This window comes from Rhamphochromis sp. 'chilingali', assembly GCF_963969265.1.
Source record: "Rhamphochromis sp. 'chilingali' genome assembly, chromosome: 15".
In the NCBI taxonomy this organism is placed as follows: Eukaryota; Metazoa; Chordata; class Actinopteri; order Cichliformes; family Cichlidae; genus Rhamphochromis; species Rhamphochromis sp. 'chilingali'.
Window position 1 is genome coordinate 25,300,936 of NC_137942.1, and position 13,824 is coordinate 25,314,759.

Here is a 13,824-nt window from a genome sequence, read left to right on the forward strand (position 1 = left end):
CTTGACTCTTGGAAGGTGTGTCTATTTTGAAAAATGCTTGACCACTGCAACTCAGGCAGCTTGTGTGGTAGACGGCTTGCAGAGGAAATGGCTGTTTCTTGTGGATGTAGCTGCTGGAGAGTCTTGTTTTAAACTGTTAAGCTGTTATTATGTATAAGAAATAAGCACTGATAAAAAAAAAATCACATAAGTAAACAAGGAAAAAGGTGATTTTTCTTTCCCTTAAACAGTTTATTAGAGATTGATTAATTTTGCTTTTTTTTATTTTTTATTTTGCTTCTAACACAATAGAAGTTCTCGTTGAGACCATTTTAAATGTGAGTATGTGCTGTATGAGTAACAAGCCTCTATGGTAACTATTTCATGCACAGTTAGTTACATGAAATATAATATTCAATGGTTTAATGGGTTTTTAATTAGAAAAGAAATTATTAAGGTTTGTTTGAGATATATTCAATATAAAACCAAGTATTAACAAGTACAGCCTGATATTATAATCCATCCAGTGGACAGTCAGCCAGTGCAGTGATGATGTTTGCAGCTTGATTGGTGGATAGGACAACTTGAACATGTCCAGTCAGTGGGAGGAAAGCGTGGTGGTCAGGGTGGAAGGCAGGATGTGGATCATGTGCAGGAATAGGGGCTTATCACACCATAATCAGCTGACAACAGTCAAAGAAGTTGACAACAAAGAAGGAGGAAGCGAGAAAAAGAGCTGCAACAAAAAGCATGAATAAAATGACAATCTTGCAGCTCTAAGTCAGAGGCCATCTAGTGACTGGGTATAGAAAGACAGGTAAAAGGCTGTTTACTGAAGAGCCACCGTCCCAATCTGGCTTTGTTTCTGGCTTCAGTCTCCAATTCAACCACAGAGAGGTGGAGCTGGACTCTTTGTCTCTGCAGTGTTAGCACACCCAGGAAAGGAATCGTGACAAGATTACAGAGAAAGTTTTTGTCAGCCTGAAGTGCTTCACATGTAAAATAGCTGAGAAAAACACCAACACCAACAGAGAGCTCTGACTGGAGAAACAAGTAGACAAGTGATTCCTGCACACTTTGATGTTCAATAAAGAGTTACTGGAAAACACATTGAGGTCCTTAGACAACATATCACACTGAACAGAAAATGAATAAACATTTAATACAGTTCATTTTCATCCATATGTTACCAATCTTACAGTCAGTTTACAGGCTCATATCCAGATGTGCATGTCAGTCTACACGACCCCTGTAGTCTTTCAGGTTGAAGGAGTGCTTACAGTCAGAAACAGATATGTTCCATATATGACTTACTAAAATCCACATATTCGCATCAATGATCCATGAAGTACGATGATTTTTTTCAAACCAATAACAGATGTGACTGAAAAATGATGCCAACACATTTTAAACATCATTAAAAGGCATTTTTGAAACACTTTAACCTCCTAAGACCCGAACTCTTCCACAGCATGCATTTTTAATTTCTCTTTGATATTTGGGCTGATTGGGGCCCGATGAATGTAAAAACAAAGAATTACCAGATTTTTTTTTTTTTTTTTACCTTATTTTTGTTTTTAAGAAAAATAAGAGCCACATATGAGGATATTCGTTTAAAATTTCGACAGAACAGTAGCAGCATAATGTCCTCGTAAGTGGATATCAGGCCCTTGTAGAGCAAAATTGAGTATTTTGGTCTAAATAACCCAAAATGTGATGTCCACATATGGGGACACCAGGAGGTTAAAGAGGACCTATTATGCTTGTACATGAATGAACACCTCAAGCTTCAGACTGCTCTAAAACCTTAGTTTCACTGAGTTTTTTCCAATATCGGCTCCATCTACTGATATCCTCAGAACCCAATTCTCTCCTGTTGTTCTCAAACCTTTGGTTTAGGACAAGCAGCCAATCAGAAGAAAGCTTGCATAAGAGGAGAGGAGCTAAAGTGGCTTGTTTCAGACAGAGGACGATCTGCAGCAAGGCTCAATGTAGGATAAATAAAGACTAGTTTGATCAGCATGAGTCAAAGAATAAATATAAGCAGCTGGAAATGAGCCTGAATGTTCCACTTTAAGCAGCTGTTGATAATGTCGTACAACTGGAAAACCATCAGCAGATGCAGTCACGCGTATCACATGCAGGCAAAAGCCCAGCTTGTAAGAAAAGGTTTCCATATTGAGCCACGTAAGTATACAGTGACAGTAGCTTAATTCACTGATTACAGTAAAGAATCTTTAGAACCTTCCCTTGGATGTGATTTATAAAGCTTTGAGAAGCAGAATGAGAAATGGCACCAAGCTTCTTTCTGTTAAAGAAGTTAAAACAAAAATCCAATGTTCCTGTGATCACATGGTAAAACAGTCAAACACGTACAGTTCAGACATTAAAAACATCTGGAATGATTCCTCTGTATCCTCGACTTGAGATCTAAGAAAGGCCCTTAATTCCAATCTCGTTTTCATAGAAAATCCCATAAATCACCTGTTTAATGTCAGTCTCTCACACTGCTCGCCTCCATCAGCAGAGTTAAAAAACAATACATTGGCAAAAATTATGTCAGCATTAGTGCAAGTCTTACATTTTTAAAAAACTGCATCAAGTGTTACAATCTCTCAAAGTGAACGTGATAACACGTCACAGTAATGCGACTCTCCGGTCAGAGCACATCTCCGGGCACAGTCCTCCGCACATGTAACACTTCCCTCGTCAACGTCCCTTCTTTAAAAAAAAGAAAAAAAGAACTGCGACTTTCCGAACAGGTGTAGCTCATTCACCCCGCTTCAGTCCATTTAAATTTAGTAGAAATATTAAAAACATGGAGAGATCGGTATTGGTACCTTTCATCACTTTAAAACAGTCTGAGCTCGCCAGCAGACTGCCACAGACTCGTGTTCAGACGGGGCTTGAGGAGAAAGGGGGCAGTTCGGGACATCAGGACTCATGTGGTAAAGCGTCAAAGAAAAGCTCCCGACAGAGCCGAGCTGTGTCCTCTGGAGAGTAGACCGTGAAGCCGATGGTCCGTGGGTCGTTGAAAATTTCATAGTCGTTTCCTCCCTGCAGAGAGAAAAGAAAAACCATTAGATTAGTGCCGCCTGGTTTGGCTTGTTTTGTTCTCTCTGAGCAAAACAAACCATAAAAAACAGATAAAGCTTCATTTGGCTGAGGCCTGATTATTCTGGGACCGTTGGACTGAGATTGCAAAACAACTGAATGGACACTTAACAAGCAGGAGTCTTTCCAGGGTTTCCCAGAAGTGCAGCTGTTTCTCTTCACATCTACACCCTTTTACATCCTCATAGAAAAACTAAGTTATACGTCTCCACGTTATTTCTGTCAAATATGGTAAAAATGAATTTTGATCAAAACTTATCAAACTGATTCAAAGAGAGATTTTGGTCCAAATCAACATGATAGCATCAGACAGTTGCTGAAAATTTGTCAGATGGTACGAGGGATGAACATAGTCAGATAGGCTGATGTGTTTAAATGATGCTCATTGGTACACACACCATTACACCACCAGCCGGCAGGATGGATTTCATGCTGTTTACAACAAATCTTCTGCTTCTGTAGCCCGCTTGATATTTTCTATTTTTCTGTGTAAACGCTCACGTTAGGCCATCTGACATCAACAACGACGGCACGTTCAAAGTCACTTCTTCCCCATTCTGACCTGTACCTAATGAAGTGGCCAGTACATGTAGAATCTAATGCTATTAATCCAGGAAGTCACTTTGTCTAATTTCTGCACTTCTTCTAGATATGCAATTGCTCATAAATGAAAACATCTAGGAAAAACATAAACAGGCTTACTGAAACTGCAAAACTCCTTGGTGCCAATTAAACATCTCATGTAAAAGTGAAAGCAAGTCAGATTTAAACCTTTAGACCAGCATTCTTTCTAATGGCCAGAAGGGGGAGGACTTCTCTGTTAGCTAAAACAAGTCGGACTGGATAGAAATCATAAACACTTCCCTAGGAAGTTATAGTTTCAAGTCATTTTTAATAGAATAAACATTCATTTTATAAATTATGGTCATCATAGGAAAACAAGAGGTACAACAAGGCCTTACTTAGAGAGTGGTTACACTGTGGCTGATGAGTTGTGACCATGTGAAGAGTTTTTCACAATTGTCTTCAACATGCCAAAGCACAAAATATGAAAAATGAAAGCCTGACTGGCCAATCAATGAGCTATTTCACAATCACATACAGTTGGGGTGTTGTAGTCTCCAGAACATTCCTGCTTTTTAACCGTTTATGACTGAACTTACATCTGAGGTCTCATTGCCAAAAAAGTAGATGGCATCCAAGCCTTCCCTCTCCAGCACCTCTAAACAGAGTCTCTTGTCCCAGCCCTCTGGGAAAATGTCAAAGCTGATGAGGCCACCTAAGAGGAGATAATGACAAGAAACATGGCTGTCATTATAATGACTCAGACTTTAAATGTACACTGTGTGTTTCGCGAATGATAGCTTCAAAGAATAGCTTGTATTATAAAGTAAAAAAAAAATTATTTTGGCTTCTTACTGACAACATACAGCAGTGTTTTTCTAGGAACTTTGTTGGCAGAGAAAACAGCATACTAGGAAAAGGAATGTGTCCCCAAAACACACTTGTGTACGTCAATCTTTGTCGAAACAGCGCTGAGCACTTTTCTGTGTTTAAAGAGTCACAGAAAAGGGAGCAGAGATATTATCATGGCTGCAGGGTGATTTATGTTGCAGCTCAAGTTTTTTTTAAACTCTAAATGTAACAGAAGAAGCTCTGTCGTTGCTCTGTGCTGACTTGAATGACCCCGGTGACATTTAAACTGTGAAATGTGGGTGAAACATCTCGCTCGGAGGCCTTTAGCAGGACCTCTTTCTCTCTTTCCCCCATCATACCTTACATTTTTTTGCCATCTTGTCTTTCAGTTAAAGCCTTTAGAGCTCAAAAACAACAACAAAAGCCGAGAAGCTTCCAACCAATCAGAGCGCTATTTCCCTCACACACCCTCCACACGCCTCTGTCCTAAACACCTTCAACCTCAGACTTTAAACATGGCAGTTCTTCAGTCACATCTGTAATCAACCCACCCCAACCCTCGACATGCATTCTTCACCCTCATCAACTGCCCCCAGATGACTGCTGACACTGCACAGATGTACACATCTGACCTTTATCAAAACTTACTCAACCGCTTCAGCTAAATAGTTATACATCCACCTCTTAATCGCCTTCCTCATATAAACAGAGCCTTCTTTAAACTACAGGCATTATTTAACACCTGGAGGCGTCTTAAAAATGCATCCACCTTTGTGCTTAACGACAATAAATGTCCATTCCCCAAAAAGTGCTATAAAAACTTTATATATTCATATTTTTTTTCACTTTAAATTGGTCAGTCTTTTAAAACTATTTCTCCCTGAAATATTTATATAAAGTTTTAATTATATTTTCGTTGTTTTAACCCTTTAAATACCAGTTTCATTACATGAGCACCCTGTTTTTTTAGCCCCAAAAAACAAAAAAACTAAATATTTTCAAAAAAACCCATTTGAAGTAATATTTGATTGTTATTATAATTAGGCCTTCAGATGGACAAAAGATTGGCACCAAAATGAATTTTGACCTGCCATTATTTTTTTTTTGCAGGAGCACATTAAAAAATCCATGAAAAATGCAAATTCCCCAAAAGTGCAATAAAAATATTAAATATTAAATTTTTTTTTTCACTTTAAATTGGTCAGTCTTTTAAAACTACTTCTCCCTGAAATATTCATATAAAGTTTTAATTATATTTTCGTTGTTTTAACCCTTTAAATCCCAGTTGTATTACAAAAAAACTAAAAAAAAACCTAAAAAACTAAATATTTTCCAAAAAAAACATTTGAAGTAATATTTGATAGTTAATATAATTAGGCCTTTAGATGGTCCAAAGATCGGCACCAAAATTAATTTCGATCTACTTTAAAAAAAAATTTCCGGAACCGAAAATAGTCTCCAGGCGGTCAATGCTGGTCCTCTAGGCCGAAATTAGTGCCTCTTCCCGGGGTAAGTTGCGACGAAGAACCGGGGCATGTTGCGTGGGACTCCTTTCTCCAGCAGACACATCCATACCACGTGACAACAAATACGTCATTTCCTGTTGATTGAAAAAAAAAAATCCACCCTCTCACGTCGGTGAGAGGGTGGATTGGTCTCGCCCGATCAGCGGGCATAGCCGGTGATGCAAGCCGGAAATCAGACTTCCTTTCCCGCAGTTCAGTTCTGCAGCCCGCTGTTTTCGAGCAGAGGTCAAATGTGAAGCAAGGGCGCCACTCGGTGGACAAATAAAAAAATTACAACTCTAAGGTCTCTAGTTAAAAACGAAACCTAAGGTGGAAACCTGACGATCCCTTAAACCTTAATTTTTCTGGCGTGAAAAATAGCGTTTATAATGGGTTTCAATGGGACAATTTTTGTCCAAAGGCATAAAGGTGGATGCATCGCTGTAGCTTAGCCATTTTAGGCTAATTTAATGAATTTACACCACAATTAAAAAAAAAAAGTTAAAAAAAGATTCTTTGACAAATTTGGCTTTAATCCACTCAACACAGTGAAAATGGTTTAAAACTAAAAATTCAAAAGACAATAAATGTCCTTAAGACCCTCCAGGGGTTTTAATTGAAGAACACACAGGGTGTCGTTTACCTCGTGTCAAATGTTTGTGTGCACAGTGTCCCTTACATTCTGTACTCTCAATGCAGATTGGATAGAGTGTCACTCAGTTATATAACTCCTATCACAGAGATCAGCTAATATCAGCAGCCATTCGCAGGAAGATAAACTCTGAGCAAAACAAACTAATAAATCACCACCGCTGCACATCCTCTGGATTGACTGACCTGTTTCTTTAGGTGTCATTAATAAAACACACACAGCTGCTTTAAACAAAAGAGAATACAAGTATATGCTCAGCAGAGATGGGCAGTAACGCGTAATCCGATTACTTTTTTCAAGTAACGAGTAAAGTAAGGGATTACTATTGCAAAAACGGTAATTAGATTACCGTTACTTTCCCGTAGGAACGCTGCGTTACTGCGTTACTAAAACCGTGATTTTTTTTGTGAGAATGTCTCACGACAGTGACGTAAGCGAGTGCGACGTTCGTGACAACAGTTGTGTGCAGATCAACAATGGATCATATATCGAGTGCGGGAGAGAGTATGAGCGTGCAGCGTTTAAAGCTTGGAAGTACTGACCTTACTTTGAGTTTGATTCCATAAAAAGCGACAAAAACATTAGCGTCCATCGTGCGTGGGAAGAAAACTTGTTTTTACAGCGAAAAAACACCCCTAAACTTCCAAGCAAGCACCGAGTGCGCTACGACGTAATGGGAAACTCACAGAGAAACTCGCAGATTCTTCAACTGACCGCTGCGGCACACCTGCACCAGGGTAAACCTCCGCCTACCCCACTCCTGCTTTACAGGTGAAAATAGAGCAAAAGGACCGCTAGTCTTTGACTTTATTTATTTTCTGCTGTGTTTTACTTGCATCTATTTGAAAGACTGAGTGTAAACACACACAAAAAAAATATTTTATGTGCTGGAATGTGCAGAAAATAGGTTTAAATATGAAACAAATTTCTTCCAGTCAGAGAATGTTGCATATAATTAAATTTTTGCTTGATGCATAAAGTTAAAAGATTAAAACTAATAAAACAAGTTTTAAAAAGAGACTTTTCCATTTGATTACATTCTGTATGATGGATTATGTAGAAAAAGTAGAATTGGGCTGAAAGATCTATCGCTTTATCACCTCTTCAGGTTGTAAATCGTGTTTTTAAAAAGTAACTAAGTAACTAAGTAATTAATTATTTTTGAAAATAAGTAATCAGTAAAGTAACGGGATTACTTATTTGGGGAAGTATGTTGGTCAGTGTTGGTCAAGTTACTTTTTTCAAGTAACTTGACCAACACTGATGCTCAGTATCTTTCTATTCATTTATCTGGGGAAGTAAGATCTAATCCCTTCTTTTGCTGCTACATGTCGAGGATGTTCACAAGCAGGTTTGCCGTGGGTAAACAAGGCCAGCTGTCTCGCATGTGGGCAGCCTTCATGCATCACCAGCTGAAGTTCACACCTCATGGAGCACGTAAGCAAACATCAAGTACTTGATTCACCTTCCCTGACACACTTTAATAAAGCAAGACAGGGAACAGCGAGTGTGTAATAGTTAACCGAGGCCTCAGATCAACAGCACAAGGTCCAAGACACTGCATACAGGTGGGAGACAGAGGGGCCTCTTTGTAAACTGAGATAAGATACAGCAGGCAGATAGATGTGGTTTGTCATTAAACTACATGGTATTGAGCTGAATACTGACTTAACTGAACATGAAAACAACATAAAAACAAAGGCGGTCTTACTGGTCTGACAAACCAGAAGAGTGAGTCGCTTAAAATAGTTCAAAGCCTGAAAGAACCAGTGTTAGGCTGATGATGGTGAACTGATTTGGCTGGTTCAGGTATGAAATAATAGCTGATGTTTTGATGATAACTGAAGTGATTACCAAGACAAATAAATTACAATCAGAGTGATAAAGTATCAGTTGCATACTATTTTAATCATCGCTTCAAGAGGTGTGTCCCAGTAATGTCAGCTTTCTTGCATGAAGATTTACAGAGAGTTTTATTATATTTATCAGTGGGTGTGAAGATGCTTTCAGTTTAAACTCTCTCACCTTTAGTAAACCGTAGTCCTTTTCCAGCAAACTCCTTTTTCAGAGCAGCAACAAATTTCTCTCTGATCTTCTCTCTCTGTGGAGGGAATGACAACCCAGTTAGCTCGATGGCAAAAACGAAGTAAAAGTGCTTTTGCAATGTAAAAGTTCGTCAAGTTCACAGAAACCGCTGCAGTAGCCATGTCATTTTCTCTATGAATACAGCAGAGAATGCAGGAATTTAAATGTTAGCAGGTAACTGAAGAGTTAACCTTCGACTTCCTCCATATCGCCTGTGTCTATGAGCCATCAATGGGCAGCTTGTTAAGCGGTCCTGAAAGCTCGCCATTGTTTAACGTCCTTTGTCTTTGTAACCGAGACAGTAACACGACTTGCTGTAACTCTCAGTGACTGATATTTGATATTTAATTTTAAGGTTCATATGTCAGGACATAATAAAATCAATCATCTGGTCCTTCAGCTTCTAAAATTATTTAAATCTAAAACTAAATCAAATGCAGTGTGTGGAAAAACTTCGTGCACCCCATGAGTCAGTAGATTGTAGAAACACCTTTAGCAGCAATAACTCGAAGAGCTGTGGAGGAATTCAGTCCGACTCGTTTTTGCAACATTGATTCAGTTCATTGCGATTTGTGGATATTTGTTTATGCACAGCTCTCTTAGAGTCCCACCACTGCATTTTAATCAAATTGAAGCCTGGGCTTTGATTGCAACACCTTCATTCTTTTCTCTTTCAGACGTTCTGTTGTAGATTTGCTGATGTGCTTGGGATCGTTGCCCTGTTGCATGACCCAATTTGGACCAAGCTTTAGCTTTTAAACAGATGGCTTCGCATTTGAGTCTAGAATACTTTGGTATACAGAGGAGTTAACGGTGAACTCAATATCCTGTGAGTGTAAATCAAAGCTTAATTATCACTGTGCTTGGTAGAAGGATCAGCAGACAGCCAGAGATTGTTTTTTAGACTTAAGGAGGTTGCTGTCCTATTTTTACTCATGCAGAAATACTGATCCCTTATGTTGATCTGAATTAGCAGAGAGCTTTGTCAAGGTAAGCGTGTTCAGTGTTGGATGAGTTTTCAGTTCAGCTGATTAAATGCGAGTTTGCTCGGTTAATGTTATCTCTAGAAAGCAGTGCATGTTCACAGTATTCAGTCTTGTTCACAGGTATTCCCAGAATGTCTTAATTTAATTTATAAAATATAAATATTTACCTGTCCTTGTATCCTTATCAGTACAATATTGCCACACAAATTATCATAATGCTATGCTTTATCGATTTCTTCCACCGCCCCTAGTGTTTAATGGTTGGTCTAAGGTGTTCATGCTGATATGCTGTGTTTCGTTTTGGCCAAACATCTTAATCTTGGTCTCGTCTGTCAAAAGGACTTTGTCCCGGAAGTCAGATGTTATTCAGATGTTTTTTTTACAATGTTTTGTTGCTTTTTCACCCTTTTTTTGTAGCAAAGAAATGGCAGCTTAACTGCACTGCATAAGTTTTGCTGTTACTAAAATGCCTGCAGGGACAATAAATAAATACATGGTGTTTGCTTCTGAATAAAGTACTTCTGCCAATGAAGTTTACCTTGTCGATTTCAGAAAATTCAATTCGTTCCTCTGCCGTGCAGCTCCGACCGATGGGGGAGATGTTGATCATTCCGTTCCTGAACTCAATAAATGTACCCCTGCGGCAGAAAGGCATCGTCAGGATATAATACTTGAGTTTAAACATAATGTTATAGCTTCATATTTGATGAGAAATCACAACACAATTGTGTTTTCTTGCTTCAGTGCCTCAGGTCATTGCTAAAATACCTCACATTCCTGAAAAGCTGGAATTCAGGTTTGTCTTTCTGCCTTAGGTTAAAATAGCTTGTAGCCTAATTCTTGTGAGCTCTTTTTACCATCTCACCTTTTCTTTGGCAGTTTGATAAGTCCCATGTAACTGAGGCAGAAGTTGATCAGGTCCTGCAGCAGCTCCTCCCCGATCTGGTTTTGAATGGCCTGCAGGGATTAAAATACACGAAAAGACCAGGGTAAACAAATGGAGTAAAACTAAGTTTTACAACATGGTTTATGACAGCAAATTACTTTCTTTATGCTTTTGTGCAATCTTCCTTTCATTACAATTCTACTTGTATTCTTGTTACTGTTATTTTTTGAATCAGGACATAAAAACGTGTATCTGAGTATAGGAGGACTTACATGTTTTGAGAGGAGTTTCCCATCTTTGTACTGCACTGTCCCATTTTCAGCAAACACATAATCAAACTTGTGTATCACTGCAAGAAAAGAGACGGGTCAAATGTACCTAAATGTGCTCATCTATTTCTCTTTAACCTACATACTAAATTTGGAGCAGCTCCTTCGCTAATCGGAAGACATACCTGCTATATTTACCCAGCAGCAGATTAAAGTGTATGTAACGCTGGCTACACGAGTTTAATCCTCCTGACTTTCACACTCACTCTGCACTAAGACAATGATGAGGAAGCTCTGTAGCTGAGCCTGTGTTAAAGCTGCTTTTATAACTTTAACAGAGGCAAAAGCCAGTAAAACAAAAGCATGCAGAACTGCATAAAAACATGTTAGTTACAACAGCTGTATCAAATTTCAAATACGCAACGTTAATATTACCTGTGACATTGTAACACAAAGTAAGTGAAGGTTCACCTTTGGCACACTTGGCAGGGTAAATGAAACTGCCGAGCTCTTTTTAAGCACAATGCAGCTGCATTCCAGCGGTAACCTCATATTGACTGACAGACAGGTTATCAGCCTGCCTGCAGCAGCTGGGCGTGAACTCAGCTGAGAGGCTGCTGGTGCAATGCCCGTGTTACAATTGTGTGCTTTGGCTGCTGGTTTGGGGAATCACAAGATCATAAAGTGAAGTGAACATACATGCAACACACATGAAGTTAATGACTGGCCGAACCAGCTTGCGCTGTTATTTATTTATGGCAGGTCTCGCGTTTAGAAGGAAGCTTGCTTTAGTTTAATTTGCGGCTTAAATACAAAATTATTTCCAGAATTAATCAGAACCTCAGCTCTACTCCCTGCAGCCTGTGTCAGGGCATGTTGGGTGATGGAGCTTGCTGAATCACAAGCGTCTGTGGCTGAGACAGGAAGAGATCTCCTCACCATCATCTCCCTCCCCAAGCTGCTCTGCAATCTTCGAGTAGTCCGACCCTCCCACGATGCCGATCTTCACCTTCTTACGCAGAGTCTGGAAGAACTCATCCAGCTCTGGGTCGATTTTCTACAAACAGGAAAAACACACTTTAATTATCACTTTATGTTTTAATGACACAAACACACCTAAACAGACACACATATCGTCATCAACAACAAGCTCTCTATCTTGCAGAGAGGTGTAGTGTCATTTATTTGGAGCAGATTTAAAGTTTCCCAATGTAAGGAGGAAAACTCCCCGAACTGCACTCAAAGGAGACCACATTATGCAATATCCGGGCACTGACGCGTCCTGCACACACGCACACTCACACACACACCAGTGATCCTGCATGAAACTGAGCATAGAAAGTCAAAGACAAAAGAACAAGAGAGTGTGCATAAATCAGACGCTCCAGATACAAAAATCAAAGGCTCTATTAAACCTTAGATAACTGGTAACAAAAATGGTTATTTTAAATTTCCTGCAATAAGCCAGCTGAGCAATGCATTCTCAGTTATTCTGCACAGCAACATGTGTACCTTACTGAGAGGCTTTGCATGCAGCTGCATGGCGAAGCCTGCCTTCAGTACCTTATGATAGAAGGACTTTCTGATGCACAGTTGATGTTGTGAAAGGTTAAAAACTTGGTAATTAAATTGTAAAAAACACCTCAAATAATAAATACAGGTTTGAATTCACATTGGATTGAAACCTCCTGGTTGACAGTTATGAGTTTATTGCATCTTAAAGTGCATAGTGTCGCCCTACACTTTTTTTCTCCGAGATGCAACTATTACATCACAGCCCTGTGATTGGTCAGTTGCAGAGATCGCCATGGAGCACCATTAATATAACACTGAAGATATACACCCATGTGCATCCCCGCAGACCCGTACCTGGGTATGTGTATAGGAGGAGCAAGGAGTGCAAAAGGAAAGTAAACACTGTGAGAAAGAGCACGTGAAGTCATCAGGACACCGTGTTCTCTACAGTAAGGTGCCTCTCATCAGAGGTCAATGATGAGGGCAGAAGAGGAGAGAGCTGTCATGAAATCTGATCATAACAATAATAATAAGATTATCGATGGGAAGCGAGCTCACCTCTCTCGGTGGTGTCAGAGTGCCGTCCACATCAAACAGGCAGAGGACGTTTCTGTCCGGAGAGAAGCCCTGTGCTTTCTCCATGTCTTCTGCTCCCTCACTGTTCTTATCTAGAAATGTTCAGCAGAAATGCTACTGCAAGGTCCACTCTCGTGTAAAGAGGCGCATAAAAATATCTAATTTACATAATGGAGAAAAAAATGCATCCGCTATCAGCTGCAGTGCAAAAACCAACAAAATAAAATATAAAATGAGCTTCCAGCTTTATAAATAAGGATGGTTATCTCTCTCAGTGCGAGGCTCTTCTCTCCCTTATCTTTCTTCTGAGCCGCAGTCCTGCTGGTTTGTTTTGGGTCCGCTTGGCTCAGTGAAGCAGCTCTGCTCACACTTCAACACACGCTGCGTGCCGTACGTGTTGGATTTTTCTGTTTCTGTTCTGCAGCGCTCATTAAATCACCAGCCAATCACAGCCAGGGGACATACGTGACGTCAGGAGGCGGGGCAGGTTAATTTACTCGCCATTCAATGGCCGACGGCCTTTCACCTACAAGCGATGAGCAGGAGCTAGGAGTGGTTGGAATAAGGAGGGTGCTGTACGTTTGACACTGAGTAAAGCTTTGTTTATGAATGAGAAGAGTCTGAATAACAGTGTAATTGCGGAAGCCCAGGTTCAGCAGGATATCATATGATGCAGGTTTTTCTAGAAAAGTAAGCCACAGTATTTCTAAAATAGATCCAGATGAATTAATTCTCAAGTTCCTCCAGAGTTTTGTGTTTTTGCAGTGAGTCAGAATTATGATCCAGGGACTTTTTCCACAATGCAGCTATAGCTCTTCCTGTTTCTTCTCAATGTATTAGC

The 13,824-nt window shown here is 39.7% G+C and overlaps 1 protein-coding gene across 1 annotated transcript; it reads right to left on the minus strand.

Moving 5' to 3' along the window:
* Nucleotides 1-1,476: 1,476 nt before the first annotated feature.
* pmm1 (phosphomannomutase 1) lies at nucleotides 1,477-13,385 on the minus strand. Its single transcript, XM_080904529.1, has 8 exons — nucleotides 12,966-13,385; nucleotides 11,832-11,949; nucleotides 10,896-10,972; nucleotides 10,603-10,694; nucleotides 10,276-10,375; nucleotides 8,692-8,767; nucleotides 4,257-4,372; nucleotides 1,477-3,036 (listed from the first exon to the last, which is right to left on the minus strand). Exons 1-8 carry the CDS (start codon nucleotides 13,047-13,049, stop codon nucleotides 2,914-2,916), a joined length of 786 nt encoding a protein of 261 aa, XP_080760655.1. The 5' UTR covers nucleotides 13,050-13,385; the 3' UTR covers nucleotides 1,477-2,913.
* Nucleotides 13,386-13,824: the final 439 nt, after the last annotated feature.